The sequence below is a fragment of the Salvelinus alpinus genome, chromosome 11 (assembly GCF_045679555.1).
Source record: "Salvelinus alpinus chromosome 11, SLU_Salpinus.1, whole genome shotgun sequence".
NCBI lineage: Eukaryota > Metazoa > Chordata > Actinopteri > Salmoniformes > Salmonidae > Salvelinus > Salvelinus alpinus.
Window position 1 is genome coordinate 8,189,274 of NC_092096.1, and position 20,518 is coordinate 8,209,791.

General features: G+C 46.4%; 1 protein-coding gene across 1 annotated transcript in view; it reads left to right on the plus strand.

Annotated features, from left to right (window-relative positions):
- hmga2 (high mobility group AT-hook 2) overlaps window positions 1–20,518 on the plus strand; it is a 112,056-nt gene that overhangs the window by 39,661 nt on the left and 51,877 nt on the right. The window contains exon 3 of the mRNA XM_071331645.1: window positions 4,069–4,119. Within this exon, the coding sequence (XP_071187746.1) occupies window positions 4,069–4,119 (51 nt within the window). The remainder of the gene's footprint in view (window positions 1–4,068; window positions 4,120–20,518) is intronic.

Here is a 20,518-nt window from a genome sequence, read left to right on the forward strand (position 1 = left end):
GCTGTTAACCAGTCAAGTTGTCTGACAATACGACAGAAGACTGTTAACTAGTCAAGTTGTCTAACAATACGACAGAAGGCTGTTAACTAGTCAAGTTGTCTAACAATACGACAGAAGGCTGTTAACCAGTCAAGTTGTCTAACAATACGACAGAAGACTGTTAACTAGTCAAGTTGTCTAACAATACGACAGAAGACTGTTAACTAGTCAAGTTGTCTAACAATACGACAGAAGGCTGTTAACCAGTCAAGTTGTCTGACAATACGACAGAAGGCTGTTAACTAGTCAAGTTGTCTGACAATACGACAGAAGGCTGTTAACTAGTCAAGTTGTCTAACAATACGACAGAAGACTGTTAACCAGTCAAGTTGTCTAACAATACGACAGAAGGCTGTTAACCAGTCAAGTTGTCTAACAATACGACAGAAGGCTGTTAACCAGTCAAGTTGTCTAACAATACGACAGAAGGCTGTTAACTAGTCAAGTTGTCTAACAATACGACAGAAGACTGTTAACCAGTCAAGTTGTCTAACAATACGACAGAAGGCTGTTAACCAGTCAAGTTGTCTAACAATACGACAGAAGGCTGTTAACCAGTCAAGTTGTCTAACAATACGACAGAAGGCTGTTAACTAGTCAAGTTGTCTAACAATACGACAGAAGACTGTTAACCAGTCAAGTTGTCTAACAATACGACAGAAGACTGTTAACCAGCCAAGTTGTCTAACAATACGACAGAAGACTGTTAACCAGTCAAGTTGTCTAACAATACGACAGAAGACTGTTAACCAGTCAAGTTGTCTAACAATACGACAGAAGGCTGTTAACCAGTCAAGTTGTCTAACAATACGACAGAAGGCTGTTAACTAGTCAAGTTGTCTAACAATACGACAGAAGGCTGTTAACCAGTCAAGTTGTCTAACAATACGACAGAAGACTGTTAACCAGTCAAGTTGTCTAACAATACGACAGAAGGCTGTTAACTAGTCAAGTTGTCTAACAATACGACAGAAGGCTGTTAACTAGTCAAGTTGTCTAACAATACGACAGAAGACTGTTAACCAGTCAAGTTGTCTAACAATACGACAGAAGGCTGTTAACTAGTCAAGTTGTCTAACAATACGACAGAAGACTGTTAACCAGTCAAGTTGTCTAACAATACGACAGAAGACTGTTAACCAGTCAAGTTGTCTAACAATACGACAGAAGGCTGTTAACTAGTCAAGTTGTCTAACAATACGACAGAAGACTGTTAACCAGTCAAGTTGTCTAACAATACGACAGAAGACTGTTAACCAGTCAAGTTGTCTAACAATACGACAGAAGGCTGTTAACCAGTCAAGTTGTCTAACAATACGACAGAAGGCTGTTAACCAGCCAAGTTCCAGTCAGACTTAGTCCCTGCTGTTAACATTATCTGTGTCCCAAATGGCTCTGGTCAAAAGTAGTGCACTAATTAGTGAATAGGGGTGTAATTTGAGACACGGACCCTGTCTGGGGGCATCTCGTCTGTGTGTCAGTCTGCAGTGCACCATGGGAACAAGGGTGGAATGTAGAAAATTCGAGCTCGTCTTCAGACACAGGTTGAAAGCGTCCCTGAGGAAAAAAATGTCAACATAAATGTGTTATTCTGTGAATCATCATCTCACTAGCTTTTAGTCCTTTAGGCTTGTTGGTTTTGTTGGGATGTAGGTGGCTCTAGTCTGTGCTTTGACGTCGTTTGGGGATTGATAGGCTAGTAACCTCCAGAGCGGTAGGGGTAGTAGTGGGGATGTTTGGCAGATAAGGGTGTGTGTGTGTGTGTGTGTGTGTGTGTGTGTGTGTGTGTGTGTGTGTGTGTGTGTGTGTGTGTGTGTGTGTGTGTGTGTGTGTGTGTGTGTGTGTGTGTGTGTGTGTGTGTGTGTGTGTGTGTGTGTGTGTGTGTGTGTGTGTGTGTGTGTGTGTGTGTGTGTGTGGCAGATAAGAGATCATCTCAGCAGAGAGATGAGGCTGTGAGACGAGTCACCTGCAGAGGGGATCAGAGAGATGAGGCTGTGAGACGAGTCACCTGCAGAGGGGATCTCTCTGAGACAGGGGAGGACTGGCCATAGGGCAGTAAGAGTTGATGGCCCATCTTTAGCCCGGTGGGCCTGTCTGAATTGGAGTTTTTTATACAAAAGTATAATTATTTGGCTGATAAATGGAGGCCTTCAAGGGAAATTGCATTGGCCATTCATCAATGCCTTTCCTGATAAGTACAACATAACATAGTTTTCCACCCAGTCATCACTACACTCAGATTGACTCAGTTACCATCACAAAGCCACACTGTATTTACCGTGCATTCCTGTTTAGTTGGGTGAGGGATACCTAGACTAGAATTCACCTGGGACCTGGAACCTGGAACCACTGGGACCTGGGACCTGGAACCTGGAACCGGGAACCTGGAACCTGGAACCGGGGACCTGGAACATGGGACCTGGGACCTGGAACCTGGGACCTGGAACCACTGGGACCTGGAACCGGGAACCTGGAACCTGGGACCTGGAACATGGGACCTGGGACCTGGGACCTGGCTCTCTGGTGGAGGAGGAGGGGGTGGAAGAGGAGGAGGTAGAGAAGGAGGTGGAGGTAGAGGAGGAGGTGGAGGTAGGAAGGAGGTGGAGGTAGAGGAGGAGGTGGAGGTAGAGGAGGAGGTGGAGGTAGAGGAGGAGGTGGAGGTAGAGGAGGAGGTAGAGGAGGAGGTGGAGGTAGAGGAGGAGGTGGAGGTAGAGGTAGAGGAGGAGGTGGAGGTAGAGGAGGAGGTAGAGGAGGAGGTGGAAGAGGAAGAGGAGGAAGACGAGGCAGTCACAGAGACATGAGAAGAAGAAGCCGTATAGCTCTACCGTCTGAGACAATTATCAAATAAAATGTTATTGGTCGCGTACACATATTACACATATTACACATAGTACACATATTACAGACATTACACATATTACACATAGTACTCATATTACACATATTACACATAGTACACATATTACACATATTACACATATTACACATAGTACACATATTACACATAGTACACATATTACACACAGTACACACAGTACACACATTACACATATTACACATAGTACACATATTACACATATTTGCCAGATTTTATCGCAGGTGCAGCGATAATCCAACTACATGGAACCCAAAAGAGTTCTACCTGGAACCCAAAAGAGTTCTACCTGGAACCCAAAAGAGTTCTACCTGGAACCCAAAAGAGTTCTACCTGGAACCCAAAAGGGTTCTCACGTGGGGGACAGTGGAAGAACCCTTTTTTCTAAGAGTGTACTTTTGACCAGGGCCCATAGTGGACTGATTACAGTGAAGCTGTTAGTGTTCGGATGAGCTCAATGACTGTAACAAGATGTAACTGCCTGTCTGACATACCTGCTTATCTTGCTGCTACTCCTCTGGGAGGGAGGGAGGGAGGGAGGGAGGGAGGGAGGGATCTACATAGAACCCAAAAGGGTTCTTCAAAGGGTTCTCCTATGGGGACAGCCAAATAACCGTTCTCTAACCCTTTTTTCTAAGAGTGTGTAACTGATTGTAAGTAGCTCTGGATAAGAGTATCTGCTACATTTCAAAGATGTCATGTTCATGTATTTGTTTTTTCTGTTATCCCTGCAGGGGGATAAATGAATAACAACTATCATATATGAGATATATTTCTAGATATATTTCTGGATTTATTTCTAGATTTATTTCTTGATATTTTCTATATATTTATTTCTTGATATTTTTCTATATATATATTTCTAGATATATTTCTAGATTTATTTCTTGATATTTTTCTCTATATATTTCTAGATTTATTTCTTTATATTTTTCTCTATATATTTCTAGATTTATTTCTTGATATTTTTATGTATATTTATTTCTTGATATTTTTCTGTATATATATTTCTATATATATTTCTAGATTTATTTCTTGATATTTTCTATATATTTATTTCTTGATATTTTTTCTATATATATATTTCTACATATATTTCTAGATGTATTTTCTATATGTTGTGTCTAATGACGAGTCTTGTGTTTGCTTTGCAGAAAGCCCTGGCCTCTGGAGAGAAGAGACCTAGAGGCAGACCCAGGAAATGGGTGAGTCACCTTTGACCCCATTCCACCAAACACTGAATGTGTGTGTGTGTGCGTGCATGCTCGTATATGGAAATCTCAACACGACACAAACAAATCTTTCCACAAGTCGTTTTAAACCTGATACACATTTAACATGATATAACGTGTCAGCTGTTAAGGTGTTTCTGAGTCATTTGAGCTCAGATATAGAGGTATCAGTGTGGATATATTTAGATTAAAGGGTATGTTAGAGGTATCAGTGTGGATATATTTAGATTAAAGGGTATGTTAGAGGTATCAGTGTGGAAATATTTAGATTAAAGGGTATGTTAGAGGTATCCGTGTGGATATATTTAGATTAAAGGGTATGTTAGAGGTATCAGGGTGGATATATTTAGATTAAAGGGTATGTTAGAGGTATCAGGGTGGATATATTTAGATTAAAGGGTATGTTAGAGGTATCAGGGTGGATATATTTAGATTAAAGGGTATGCTAGAGGTATCAGTGTGGATATATTTAGATTAAAGGGTATGCTAGAGGTATCAGTGTGGATATATTTAGATTAAAGGGTATGTTAGAGGCATCAGTGTGGATATATTTAGATTAAAGGGTATGGTAGAGGTATCAGTGTGGATATATTTAGATTAAAGGGTATGGTAGAGGTATCAGTGTGGATATATTTAGATTAAAGGGTATGTTAGAGGTATCGGTGTGGATATATTTAGATTAAAGGGTATGATAGAGGTATCAGGGTGGATATATTTAGATTAAAGGGTATGCTAGAGGTATCAGGGTGGATATATTTCGATTAAAGGGAATGGTAGAGGTATCAGGGTGGATATATTTAGATTAAAGGGTATGGTAGAGGTATCAGGGTGGATATATTTATATTAAAGGGTATGTTAGAGGTATCAGGGTGGATATATTTAGATTAAAGGGTATGTTAGAGGTATCAGTGTGGATATATTTAGATTAAAGGGTATGTGAGAGGTATCAGGGTGGATATATTTAGATTAAAGGGTATGTTAGAGGTATCAGGGTGGATATATTTAGGTTAAAGGATATGGTAGAGGTATCAGTGTGGATATATTTAGATTAAAGGGTATGTTAGAGGTATCAGGGTGGATATATTTATATTAAAGGGTATGTTAGAGGTATCAGGGTGGATAGAGATGTCAGGCTAAGATGTAGAGAGAGGGCCTGAGTGAAGGAGAGTGACGGAAGCTTTCTGAACACTCGGCAGTGCGTCCCAAATTATCTTCATAGCGCACGACTCTTGACCAGAGCCCTGTGTGGAATAGGGTGTGTCGTTTGGGATACATCCCGTCTATCAGCTGCTGTGGCTGGATGCCTCCCTGTAGTCCCCGTCAGAGCAGCTCGCCACTACATCAGTTGGTCAACTCCCCTCTCCAGACTGTCACTGAACCCTTGGACCGAGCTGATAAAGCAGATAGAGGTATTGCTAGATTTCCTTTGTACTGGGGCCTGCAAGGGCCAGGTACACACACACCTACGCACTTACGCACCTACAGTACGCACACACACACACGCACTTACGTACCTACAGTGCGCACACACACACACCTACGCACTTACGCACCTACAGTACGCACACACACACACACCTACGTACTTACACACCTACAGTATATACACACTTACACACCTACGTACTTACACACCTACGTACTTACACACCTACGACACACACACACACACACACACACACACACACACACACACACACACACACACACACACACACACACACACACACACACACACACACACACACACACACACACACACACACACACACCCCAGTGAGGTCCAGGTACACCTAACTACCTCATCCACCCACACGTTGGCCCCGATGACACCGAAACAACGTCAGTCAGGATCTCTGGCACAACTACAGTCAGGAGCACATTATCCCGGCTGTGGCTCAAATGGCACCCTATTCCCTATATGACCATAGGGCCCTGCTCAACAGTAGGGCCCTACATAGGGAATAGCATGCAATTGGGGAAGCGCTCCCCCCTGTGTTTTTCAGAGCAGATTGTGTACTCTGGTTGGTTATGTCATGGTTTGACATGGATTTGACATAGAAACACACAGCAGGAGTTAAAGGGGTGACTTGGGTTCGAGGAGAGGAGAGGAGAAGAAGGAGAGGAGAGGAGAGGAGAGATGAGGAGAAAAAGACCTGCCTGTGCTCTGTGTAGCCCTATCTAGCTCTATGTAGCTCTGTGTAGCTCTGTGTAGCCCTATGTAGCTCTGTGTAGCTCTGTGTAGCCCTATCTAGCTCTGTGTAGCTCTGTGTAGCCCTGTGTAGCCCTATATGTAGCTCTGTGTAGCCATGTGTAGCCCTATCTAGCTCTGTGTAGCTCTGTGTAGCCCTATGTAGCTCTGTGTAGCTCTGTGTGGCTCTGTGTAGCTCTGTGTAGCTCTGTGTAGCCCTGTGTAGCCCTGTGTAGCTCTGTGTAGCCCTGTGTAGCTCTGTGTAGCCCTGTGTAGCTCTGTGTAGCCCTGTGTAGCCCTGTGTAGCTCCGTGTAGTAGAGAGCGACCGATAATTGTCCAAGCCGATATATCGGGCCAGTATTGACCTTTTCTAGTCTATCGGCCCTTCTCTATCTATGTCCCTCTACAAAGCTGCTGCTATGCCAGCCACCACTCACTGCCTGAGCCACGAGCACTGCACTGCCCAGGAATGTCTAGCTGGGAAAATCAACAGCGGCAGGCTAGCTCCTTCTCCAACAGAAAGATGCAGTATTGAAAAATGGATGAATTGACGCAGTGACCAAAATCAAACTATTTTTACAAATAATAGTTTAATTAATTCACTAATAATAAGGCTTGTGTCGATGTTCCCGGAGATGCATGGAATAATTAAGCTAGCTAAGCAGATAGCTATGTGACCTGTTAGCAAAGATTACGACAACTTACCCTTTCATCTGTGGTGTTAGCTCGCTAGCTATATTCGCTAGCTATATTAGCTACTATGCTAGCTAGCTGGCTAGATAAAGATGGTGTAAAGATATCAGATGGGAGCTAAGAGCCAACGTAGTTAGCTAACGTTAGCTGGTTATCACTCTGAACATGCACCATGTTCAGCTAATACTCATAGTAGCGGTAAACAGCAGCAAGTGAAATGAGCGATGGAGAGAGATGTGAAGGGAGCGTAGTTAAAGCCTCTATCCAATCAAAGCAGTAGGATCAGGTTAGGCTATTAGAGTTGTTAGGCTATTAGCGCTGTTAGGCTATTAGAGTTGTTAGGCTATTAGAGTTGTTAGGCTATTAGAGTTGTTAGGCTATTAGAGTTGTTATGCTATTAGAGTTGTTAGGCTATTAGAGTTGTTAGGCTATTAGAGTTGTTAGGCTATTAGAGTTGTTAGGCTATTAGAGTTATTAGGCTATTAGAGTTGTTAGGCTATTAGAGTTGTTAGGCTATTAGAGTTGTTAGGCTATTAGCGTTGTTAGGCTATTAGAGTTGTTAGGCTATTAGAGTTGTTAGGCTATTAGAGTTGTTAGGCTATTAGAGTTGTTAGGCTATTAGAGTTGTTAGGCTATTAGAGCTGTTAGGCTATTAGAGCTGTTAGGCTATTAGAGTTGTTAGGCTATTAGAGTTGTTATGCTATTAGAGCTGTTAGGCTATTAGAGTTGTTAGGCTATTAGAGTTGTTAGGCTATTAGAGTTGTTATGCTATTAGAGTTGTTAGGCTATTAGAGTTGTTATGCTATTAGAGTTGTTAGGCTATTAGAGTTGTTAGGCTATTAGAGTTGTTAGGCTATTAGAGTTGTTAGGCTATTAGAGTTGTTAGGCTATTAGAGTTGTTAGGCTATTAGAGTTGTTAGGCTATTAGAGTTGTTAGGCTATTAGAGTTGTTAGGCTATTAGAGTTGTTAGGCTATTAGTGTTGTTATGCTATTAGAGTTATTAGGCTATTAGAGTTGTTAGGCTATAAGAGTTGTTAGGCTATTAGAGTTGTTATGCTATTAGAGTTGTTAGGCTATTAGAGTTGTTAGGCTATTAGAGTTGTTAGGCTATTAGAGTTGTTATGCTATTAGAGTTGTTAGGCTATTAGAGTTGTTATGCTATTAGAGTTGTTAGGCTATTAGCGTTGTTAGGCTATTAGAGTTGTTAGGCTATTAGAGTTGTTAGGCTATTAGAGTTGTTAGGCTATTAGAGTTATTAGGCTATTAGAGTTATTAGGCTATTAGAGTTATTAGGCTATTAGAGTTGTTAGGCTATTAGAGTTATTAGGCTATTAGAGTTATTAGGCTATTAGAGTTATTAGGCTATTAGAGTTATTAGGCTATTAGAGTTATTAGGCTATTAGAGTTATTAGGCTATTAGAGTTGTTATGCTATTAGAGTTGTTATGCTATTAGAGTTATTAGGCTATTAGAGTTATTAGGCTATTAGAGTTATTAGGCTATTAGAGTTGTTAGGCTATTAGAGTTGTTAGGCTATTAGAGTTATTAGGCTATTAGAGTTATTATGATATTATTAGTTATTATGATATTATTAGTTATTATGATATTATTAGTTATTAGGCTATTAGTTATTAATCTATTATTAGTTATTAGGCTATTATTAGTTATTACGATATTATTAGTTATTATGCTATTATTAGTTAATAGGCTATTATTAGTTGTTAGGCTATTAGAGTTGTTAGGCTATTATTAGTTATTATGCTATTATTAGTTATTAGGCTATTATTAGTTATTACGGTATTATTAGTTATTAGGCTATTAGTTATTAGTCTATTATTAGTTATTATGCTATTATTAGTTATTAGGCTATTATTAGTTATTATGATATTATTAGTTATTAGGCTATTAGTTATTAGTCTATTATTAGTTATTATGCTATTATTAGTTATTATGCTATTATTAGTTATTATGCTATTATTAGTTATTATATTATTAGTTATTATGCTATTATTTATTAGTCTATTATTAGGTGTTAGGCTGTTATTAGTTATTAGGCTATTATTAGTTATTAGACTATTATTAGTTATTAGGCTATTATTAGTTATTAGGCTATTATTAGTTATTAATTATTCAGCTATTATTAGTTATTAGGCTATTCGAGTTATTAATTATTAGGCTATTATTAGTTATTATATTATTAGTTATTATGCTATTATTTATTAGTCTATTATTAGTTGTTAGGCTGTTATTCGTTGTTAGGCTATTATTAGTTATTAGGCTATTATTAATTATTAGGCTATTATTAGTTATTCGGCTATTATTATTTGTTAGTTATTAGGCTATTAGCGTTATTATTTATTTGGCTATTATTAGTTATTAGGCTATTAGAGGTATTAGTTATTCGGCTATTATTATTTATTAGGCTATTATTAGTTGTTAGGCTATTATTAGTTATTAGGCTATTATTAGTTATTAGGCTATTATTAGTTATTAGGCTATTATTAATTATTAGGCTATTATTAGTTATTCGGCTATTATTATTTGTTAGTTATTAGGCTATTATCGTTATTATTTATTTGGCTATTATTAGTTATTAGGCTATTATTAGTTAATAATTATTAGGCTATTATTATTTATTTGGCTATTGTTAGTTATTAGGCTATTATTAGTTATTAGGCTATTATTAGTTAATAATTATTAGGCTATTATTAGTTATTCGGCTATTATTATTTATTAGTTATTAGGCTATTATTAGTTATTAGGCTATTATCGTTATTAGTTATTAGGCTATTAGAGGTATTAGTTATTGGGCTATTATTATTTATTAGGCTATTATTAGTTATTAGGCTGTTATTATTTATTTGGCTATTATTAGTTGTTAGGCTATTAGAGGTATTAGGCTATTAGTAGGGCTGGGCGATATGGCCAACATGTCATATCACAGTATTTGAAAATATTTTGTTTGTATATACAGTATACACAGTATTTGGCGGTATTTTATGTTTTTGAATACTACAAGTTTTAAATTTGCTTTATGAGTTGACCCTAGGGTGGCATCACATACATGCTAAGTGATTTCAATGGTTCTTTCTCCATTCTGGATGTTTTATACTATTATGGGTCAACAGTAGTGCACTACATGGGGAATAGAGGGCCATTTGGAAAGCAGCCTTAGTTAGGACAGACATGAGCCTCTGCTGACTCCTAACCCAGTTGGCGTGGCTGGCAGCTAGCTAGTCAACATCTCCTGGGGCACTGGTAGGAATTAATTGTCCTCCTCTCCTCTCCTCCTCTCCTCTCCTCCTCCCTCCTCTTCTCTCCTCCTCCCTCCTCTCCTCCTCTCCTCCTCTCCTCCTGATAAGAACACGTCTGAGACCTTGGGAAGTCCAGAGGGAGAAGCATGTTGACAAAACAGGGAGAGAGATATGCTTTCCTCTCCACCTCTCCTCCCCTGCCCTCTCCTCTACCTCTCTTTCTCTCCTCCCCTGGCCTCTTCTACCTCTCTCTTTCTCTCCTCCCCTGGTCTCTTCTACAACTCTCCTACGCTGCCCTCTCCTCCTCTCCCCCCCTTCCCTCTCCTTCTCCTCCCTTGCCCTCTCCTCTACCTACTCACCTCTCCTCTACCTCTCCTCCCCTGCCTTCTCCTCTACCTCCCCCCCTTCCCTCTCCTTCTCCTCCCTGCCCTCTCCTCTACCTCCTCACCTCTCCTCTACCTCTCCTCCCCTGCCTTATCCTCTACCTCCTCACCTTCCCTCTCCCTCTCCTCCCCTGCCCTCTCCTCCTCTCCCCTCTACCGCTCTTCCCCTGCCCTCTCCTCCTCTCCCCTCCCCTCCCTTTCCTTCCCTCTCCTCTCTCCTCCTCTCCCATCCCCTCCTCTCCCTCTCCTCCCCTGCCCTCTCTCCTCCTCTCCCCTCCCATCCTCTCCTCTACCTCTCCTCCTCTGCCCTCTCTCCTCTCCTCTCTCCCCCTCTCCTCCCCTGCCCTCTCCTCTCTCCTCCTCTCCCCTCCCCTCCTCTCCCTCCTCCACCTCCCCTGCCCTCTCCTCTCTCCCCCCCTCCCCTGCCCTCTCCTCTCTCCTCCTCTCCCCTCCTCTCCTCCCCTGCCCTCTCCTCTCTCCTCCCCTGCACTCTCCTCCCCTGCACTCTCCTCCCCTGCACTCTCCTCACCCTGCCCTCTCCTCTCTCCTGCCCTCTCCTCTCTCCTCCCCTGCCCTCTCCTCACCCTGCCCTCTCCTCTCTCCTGCCCTCTCCTCTCTCCTCACCCTGCCCTCTCCTCTCTCCTCACCCTGCCCTCTCCTCTCTCCTCCCCTGCCCTCTCCTCTCTCCTCCCTTGCCCTCTCCTCACCATGCCCTCTCCTCTCTCCTCCCCTGCCCTCTCCTCTCTCCTCCCCTGCCCTCTCCTCTCTCCTCACCCTGCCCTCTCCTCTCTCCTCCCCTGCCCTCTCCTCTCTCCTCACCCTGCCCTCTCCTCTCTCCTCACCCTGCCCTCTCCTCTCTCCTCACCCTGCCCTCTCCTCTCTCCTCACCCTGCCCTCTCCTCTCTCCTCCCCTGCCCTCTCCTCTCTCCTCACCCTGCCTTCTCCTCTCTCCTCCCCTGCCCTCTCCTCTCTCCTCACCCTGCCCTCTCCTCTCTCCTCCCCTGCCCTCTCCTCTCTCCTCACCCTGCCCTCTCCTCTCTCCTCACCCTGCCCTCTCCTCTCTCCTCACCCTGCCCTCTCCTCTCTCCTCACCCTGCCCTCTCCTCTCTCCTCCCCTGCCCTCTCCTCCTCTCCTCCCCTGCCCTCTCCTCACCCTGCCCTCTCCTCTCTCCTCCCCTGCCCTCTCCTCTCTCCTCCCCTGCCCTCTCCTCTCTCCTCACCCTGCCCTCTCCTCTCTCCTCCCCTGCCCTCTCCTCTCTCCTCACCCTGCCCTCTCCTCTCTCCTCACCCTGCCCTCTCCTCTCTCCTCACCCTGCCCTCTCCTCTCTCCTCACCCTGCCCTCTCCTCTCTCCTCACCCTGCCCTCTCCTCTCTCCTCACCCTGCCCTCTCCTCTCTCCTCACCCTGCCCTCTCACCTCTCCTCCCCTGCCCTCTCCTCTCTCCTCCCCTGCCCTCTCCTCTCTCCTCACCCTGCCCTCTCCTCTCTCCTCCCCTGCCCTCTCCTCTCTCCTCCCCTGCCCTCTCCTCTCTCCTCCCCTGCCCTCTCCTCTCTCCTCACCCTGCCCTCTCCTCCCCTGCCCTCTCCTCCTCTCCTCTCTCCTCCCCTGCCCTCTCCTCTCTCCTCACCCTGCCCTCTCCTCCCCTGCCCTCTCCTCTCTCCTCCCCTGCCCTCTCCTCTCTCCTCACCCTGCCCTCTCCTCCCCTGCCCTCTCCTCCTCTCCTCTCTCCTCACCCTGCCCTCTCCTCTCTCCTCCCCTGCCCTCTCCTCTCTCCTCACCCTGCCCTCTCCTCTCTCCTCACCCTGCCCTCTCCTCCCCTGCCCTCTCCTCCTCTCCTCTCTCCTCCCCTGCCCTCTCCTCCTCTCCTCTCTCCTCCCCTGCCCTCTCCTCTCCTCTCTCCTCCCCTGCCCTCTCCTCTCTCCTCCCCTGCCCTCTCCTCTCCTCTCTCCTCCCCTGCCCTCTCCTCTCTCCTCCCCTGCCCTCTCCTCCTCTCCTCTTCTATTCTGTTGTTCTTTTCTGGAGTGGATGTCTGTTAACTGTAGGTTGTATACTTCTTCACCATTGTCCCCAGGGGAGAAATACACGATGGAGAGAAAACAGCTGCTGCACTTTGTCAGTTATCAAGGTCATCCTTCATTCCTGCTCTTCCTCTCTCCTCCTCTACCTCTCCTCCTCTTCTATTCTGTTATCAAGGTCATCCTTCATTCCTGCTCTTCCTCTCTTCTGTTTACCCGTTTCTCTCTTCTCTAGTGTCTGCTGTTGTCCATCAGATCTGGGAGGTTGGGACAGCAGTTCAGTCTCTGCTGTTGTCCATCAGATCTGGGAGGTTGGGACAGCAGTCTAGTCTCTGCTGTTGTCCATCAGATCTGGGAGGTTGGGACAGCAGTCTAGTCTCTGCTGTTGTCCATCAGATCTGGGAGGTTGGGACAGCAGTCTAGTCTCTGCTGTTGTCCATCAGATCTGGGAGGTAGGGACAGCAGTCTAGTCTCTGCTGTTGTCCATCAGATCTGGGAGGTTGGTACAGCAGTCTCTGCTGTTGTCCATAAGATCTGGGAGGTTGGGACAGCAGTCTAGTCTCTGCTGTTGTCCATCAGATCTGGGAGGTTGGGACAGCAGTCTAGTCTCTACTGTTGTCCATCAGATCTGGGAGGTTGGGACAGCAGTCTAGTCTCTGCTGTTGTCCATCAGATCTGGGAGGTTGGGACAGCAGTCTAGTCTCTGCTGTTGTCCATCAGATCTGGGAGGTTGGGACAGCAGTCTCTGCTGTTGTCCATCAGATCTGGGAGGTTGGGACAGCAGTCTAGTCTCTGCTGTTGTCCATCAGATCTGGGAGGTTGGGACAGCAGTCTCTGCTGTTGTCCATCAGATCTGGGAGGCTGGAACAGCAGTTCAGTGGAACAGCAGTACGTTGGGACTGTTTCATTGCAACCATTTGTATGGAGACATATATATATATATATACAGCTCACAGCTCTTTCATGCAAATACTTCTGGGGTTTGTTCCCATGGCGTGGGTTAGCAGTACTTCCATTCCCCTCTCCTCTGGGTGTGTTTGTCGTCCAGCTGACAGGAACTGCCAAGGTCAGTCTGAACAGAGCTGATCCAGGGCTTCATTCCCCCATCCTGCACCTACTCACTGTTTGGCTGGGCCCCCCCCCACACGCCCACACACCACACACCATACACCCCCCCACACGCCCCCACACCACACACCATACACCCCCCCACACGCCCCCACACCACACACCATACACCCCCCCCCCCCCCCCCCCCACAGACTGGTGGTCAGATAGACAGATACAGACATGTGGTCAGATGCAGACAGACAGACAGACAGACAGGTGGTCAGACAGACAGGTGGTCAGATACAGACAGACCGACAGGTGGTCAGACAGACAGATACAGACAGACAGGTGGTCAGATAGACAGATACAGACAGGTGGTCAGACAGACAGACAGACAGACAGACAGACGTCTGGGGTTTGTTAGACAGACAGACAGACGTCTGGGGTTTGTCTAGACAGACAGACAGACAGACAGACAGACAGGTGGTCAGATACACAGATACAGACAGACAGACAGGTGGTCAGATACACAGATACAGACAGACAGACAGGTGGTCAGATAGACACAGACAGACAGACAGACAGACAGGTGGTCAGATACACAGATACAGACAGACAGACAGGTGGTCAGATACACAGATACAGACAGACAGACAGGTGGTCAGATACACAGACACAGACAGACAGACAGGTGGTCAGATAGACAGATACAGGCAGACAGGTGGTCAGATAGACAGATACAGACAGACAGACAGACAGACAGACAGACAGACAGACAGACAGACAGACAGACAGACAGACAGACGTCTGGGGTTTGTTAGACAGACAGACAGACGTCTGGGGTTTGTCTAGACAGACAGACAGACAGACAGACAGACAGACAGACAGACAGACAGACAGGTGGTCAGATACACAGATACAGACAGACAGACAGGTGGTCAGATACACAGATACAGACAGACAGACAGACAGGTGGTCAGATAGACACAGACAGACAGACAGACAGGTGGTCAGATACACAGATACAGACAGACAGACAGGTGGTCAGATACACAGATACAGACAGACAGACAGGTGGTCAGATACACAGACACAGACAGACAGACAGGTGGTCAGATAGACAGATACAGGCAGACAGGTGGTCAGATAGACAGACAGACAGACAGACAGACAGGCCCTGCCAAGCAGCCCAGTTTCCCAGTGGGTTATAAGGGGAGATCCAGCCAGCATTAATCAGATGTACTGTGCAGTTCCCCTTGTAGCCTGCTAACTGGCTGATGGCCACAGCCTTTTATATGTTTGGTTCCTCTACAAGCAAGGCAGGTCAGACCACAGTGCTGGAGAGAGTTCTCCCCGTGTCTGTGTGTGTGTGTGTGTGTGTGTGTGTGTGTGTGTGTGTGTGTGTGTGTGTGTGTGTGTGTGTGTGTGTGTGTGTGTGTGTGTGTGTGTGTGTGTGTGTGTGTGTGTGTGTACCCTCCTGTTACAGTCAAGCCTTGGCTTCCCCCTCAGTACCGTTTGGCTTCTCGCTAGTCTCTAGACAAACAGGCCTGGCTTCCTACTAGTTGGCGTGGGGATAAATGGAGACTGCCGGGCAACGACAGTAGATTTGATTGGCCAGGAACGCTCCGGGTAGATAGCTGGTTCTGAAACAACTCAGAGATAAGGAGAGGTCACCACGGTTACGGACGTGTACTATTCCCTCAGAGCTAGTCCACTGCTACTTCAGAAGGTCTGGTGACACACGTTTCCTAGGTGGCAGTCAGGATGGGTGTTGTCATCTGTTGACGTAATAACAAACCCCGACCTCGCAACCCATGTGACCCCTGACCTCTCACACCCCTCTTGTTGGCGGAGAGAAAATGCAGCCATTTTAAAAGTTAATTTTCTTGCAATTCTACACATTTTGTCATGTGGCAGAGAGAACATTTTGCTGTTTCAAAACTAGTTTCCTGCAATTCTACACATTTTGTCATGTGGCAGAGAGAACATTTGGCTGTTTCAAAACTAGTTTCCTGCTATTCTACACATTTTGTCATGTGGCAGAGAGAACATTTGGCTGTTTCAAAGCTAGTTTCCTACAATTCTACACATTGTGTCATGGGGCAGAGAGAACATTTGGCTTTTTCAAAGCTAGTTCCCTACAATTCTACACATGTTTTCATGCGGCAGGGAGAACTGTAACGATGTACGCTGAGAGTCGGGAAGCAAGTTCAGGAAGTGAATACATTTAATAAATAAACAAACATGAACAAGACAAGAAATCCGAACAACGCACCGACATGAAACTGATATAGAAACAACAACGCCTGTGGAAGGAACCACAGGGAGGGACATAAATAGGGAAGGAACCAAAGGGAGGGACATAAATAGGGAAGGAACCAAAGGGAGGGACATGTATAGGGAAGGAACCAAAGGGAGGGACATAAATAGGGAAGGAACCACAGAGAGGGACATAAATAGGGAAGGAACCAAAGGGCGGGACATAAATAGGGAAGGAACCACAGGGAGGGACATATATAGGGAAGGAACCACAGAGAGGGACATAAATAGGGAAGGAACCACAGGGAGGGACATATATAGGGAAGGAACCACAGAGAGGGACATATATAGGGAAGGAACCACAGGGAGGGACATAAATAGGGAAGGAACCACAGAGAGGGACATAAATAGGGAAGGAACCACAGGGAGGGACATAAATAGGGAAGGAACCAAAGGGAGGGACATAAATAGGGAAGGAACCAAAGGGAGGGACATAAATAGGGAAGGAACCAAAGGGAGGGACATAAATAGGGAAGGAACCACAGAGAGGGACATAAATAGGGAAGGAACCACAGGGAGGGACATAAATAGGGAAGGAACCAAAGGGAGGGACATAAATAGGGAAGGAACCAAAGGGAGGGACATAAATAGGGAAGGCACCAAAGGGAGGGACATATATAGGGAAGGAACCAAAGGGAGGGACATAAATAGGGAAGGAACCAAAGGGAGTGACATATATAGGGAAGGAACCACAGGGAGGGACATATATAGGGAAGGAACCACAGGGAGGGACATAAATAGGGAAGGAACCACAGGGAGGGACATATATAGGGAAGGAACCAAAGGGAGGGACATAAATAGGGAAGGAACCAAAGGGAGGGACATATATAGGGAAGGAACCAAAGGGAGGGACATATATAGGGAAGGAACCAAAGGGAGGGACATAAATAGGGAAGGAACCAAAGGGAGGGACATAAATAGGGAAGGAACCACAGGGAGGGACATAAATAGGGAAGGAACCAAAGGGAGGGACATAAATAGGGAAGGAACCACAGGGAGGTACATATATAGGGAAGGAAATCAAGGATGTGATGGAGTCCAGGTGAGTCTGATGACACGCTGGTGCGTGTGACGATGGTGACAGGTGTGCGTAATAATCAGCAGTCTGGTGACCTAGAGGCCAGAGATGGGAGAATACGTGACAGTACCCCCTCCCTGACGCGCGGCTGGGACGCTGACAACAGGGACGATCCCGGGGATCAGGAGCGGACCGGCCACCTTTACCGAAGCGCGGGAACCTGTCGAGCCTGGCTGGGGCACGGGAGCCCGGCGACCTAGAGCGCGCCGATGAAGGAGCAGACATAACAGCACCCCCTCTCCGACGCGCGGCTCCAGCCGCAGGACGCCGACCAGAGGGACGTTCCCGGGGATCAGTAGCGGACCGGTCGCCTCCGTAGAGGCACAGGAACCTTACGTGCAGCCTGAAGGCCCGGAGCCTGGCGAGCGTACCGAGTCTTGAAAACCTGACGCGCTAGCTAAGGCATGGAAGCCTGACGAGCTAGCTGAGGCATGGAAGCCTGACGAGCTAGCTAAGGCATGGAAGCCTGACGAGCTAGTTGAGGCATGGAAGCCTGACGCGCTAGCTAAGGCATGGAAGCTTGACGAGCTAGCTAAGGCATGGAAGCCTGACGAGCTAGCTGAGGCATGGAAGCCTGACGAGCTAGCTAAGGCATGGAAGCCTGACGAGCTAGCTAAGGCATGGAAGCCTGACGAGCTAGCTAAGGCATGGAAGCCTGATGAGCTAGCTAAGGCATGGAAGCCTGACGAGCTAGCTGAGGCATGGAAGCCTGACGAGCTAGCTAAGGCATGGAAGCCTGACGAGCTAGCTAAGGCATGGAAGCCTGACGAGCTAGCTAAGGCATGGAAGCCTGACGAGCTAGCTGAGGCATCCTCGGTAGACTCGGCAACAGACGCTTGACCCGCCAACCGAGTCTTGACACCCCGATGTACGGGCTGAGGCATGAAAGCCTGAAGAGCCGGCTGGGGCATCCTCGGTTGCCCCGGCAGCGGAACCCAGACCCGACGACACCTCCAACACAAAAAACAAAAAACAATCCCTGATGCTTCCCTTAGGTGAGGCGGTATTCTGTAACGTCTGGGAGTCAGGAAGCAAGTTCAGGGAGTGAATCATTTAGTAAATGAACGAAACATAATACAAAACAAGAAACCCGAACAACGCACAGACATGAAACTGAAACAGAAACAATAACACCTGGGGAAGGAACCACGGGGAGTGACATATATAGGGAAGGAACCAAAGGGAATGACATATATAGGGAAGGAACCAAAGGGAGTGACATAAATAGGGAAGGAACCACAGGGAGGGACATATATAGGGAAGGAACCACAGGGAGGGACATAAATAGGGAAGGAACCACAGGGAGGGACATATATAGGGAAGGAACCAAAGGGAGTGACATATATAGGGAAGGAACCAAATGGAGGGACATATATAGGGAAGGAACCAAAGGGAGTGACATATATAGGGAAGGAACCAAAGGGAGTGACATATATAGGGAAGGAACCAAAGGGAGGGACATATATAGAGAAGGAACCAAAGGGAGTGACATATAAAGGGAAGGAACCAAAGGGAGTGACATAAATAGGGAAGGAACCAAAGGGAGTGACATATATAGGGAAGGAACCAAAGGGAGGGACATATATAGGGAAGTAACCAAAGGGAGTGACATAAATAGGGAAGGAACCAAAGGGAGTGACATATATAGGGAAGGAACCAAAGGGAGTGACATATATAGAGAAGGAACCAAAGGGAGTGACATATATAGGGAAGGAACCAAAGGGAGTGACATATATAGGGAAGGAACCAAAGGGAGTGACATATATAGGGAAGGAACCAAAGGGAGTGACATATATAGGGAAGGAACCAAAGGGAGTGACATAGATAGGGAAGGAACCAAAGGGAGTGACATAGATAGGGAAGGAACCAAAGGGAGTGACATATATAGGGAAGGAACCAAAGGGAGTGACATATATAGGGAAGGAACCAAAGGGAGTGACATATATAGGGAAGGAACCAAAGGGAGTGACATATATAGGGAAGTAACCAAAGGGAGTGACATAAATAGGGAAGGAACCAAAGGGAGGGACATAAATAGGGAAGGAACCAAAGGGAGGGACATAAATAGGGAAGGAACCACAGGGAGGGACATAAATAGGGAAGGAACCAAAGGGAGGGACATAAATAGGGAAGGAACCACAGGGAGGGACATATATAGGGAAGTAACCAAAGGGAGTGACATAAATAGGGAAGGAACCAAAGGGAGTGACATATATAGGGAAGGAACCAAAGGGAGTGACATATATAGAGAAGGCACCAAAGGGAGTGACATATATAGGGAAGGAACCAAAGGGAGTGACATATATAGGGAAGGAACCAAAGGGAGTGACATATATAGGGAAGGAACCAAAGGGAGTGACATATATAGGGAAGGAACCAAAGGGAGTGACATAGATAGGGAAGGAACCAAAGGGAGTGACATATATAGGGAAGGAACCAAAGGGAGTGACATATATAGGGAAGGAACCAAAGGGAGTGACATATATAGGGAAGTAACCAAAGGGAGTGACATAAATAGGGAAGGAACCAAAGGGAGGGACATAAATAGGGAAGGAACCAAAGGGAGGGACATAAATAGGGAAGGAACCACAGGGAGGGACATAAATAGGGAAGGAACCAAAGGGAGGGACATAAATAGGGAAGGAACCACAGGGAGGTACATATATAGGGAAGGAAATCAAGGATGTGATGGAGTCCAGGTGAGTCTGATGACACGCTGGTGCGTGTGACGATGGTGACAGGTGTGCGTAATAATCAGCAGTCTGGTGACCTAGAGGCCAGAGATGGGAGAATACGTGACAGTACCCCCTCCCTGACGCGCGGCTGGGACGCTGACAACAGGGACGATCCCGGGGATCAGGAGCGGACCGGCCACCCTTACCGAAGCGCGGGAACCTGTCGAGCCTGGCTGGGGCACGGGAGCCCGGCGACCTAGAGCGCGCCGATGAAGGAGCAGACATAACAGCACCCCCTCTCCGACGCGCGGCTCCAGCCGCAGGACGCCGACCAGGGGGACGTTCCCGGGGATCAGTAGCGGACCGGTCGCCTCCGTAGAGGCACAGGAACCTTACGTGCAGCCTGAAGGGCCGGAGCCTGGCGAGCGTACCGAGTCTTGAAAACCTGACGCGCTAGCTAAGGCATGGAAGCCTGACGAGCTAGCTAAGGCATGGAAGCCTGACGAGCTAGCTAAGGCATGGAAGCCTGACGAGCTAGCTGAGGCATGGAAGCCTGACGAGCTAGCTAAGGCATGGAAGCCTGACGAGCTAGCTGAGGCATCCTCGGTAGACTCGGCAACAGACGCTTGACCCGCCAACCGAGTCTTGACACCCCGATGTACGGGCTGAGGCATGAAAGCCTGAAGAGCCGGCTGGGGCATAGGGAAGGAACC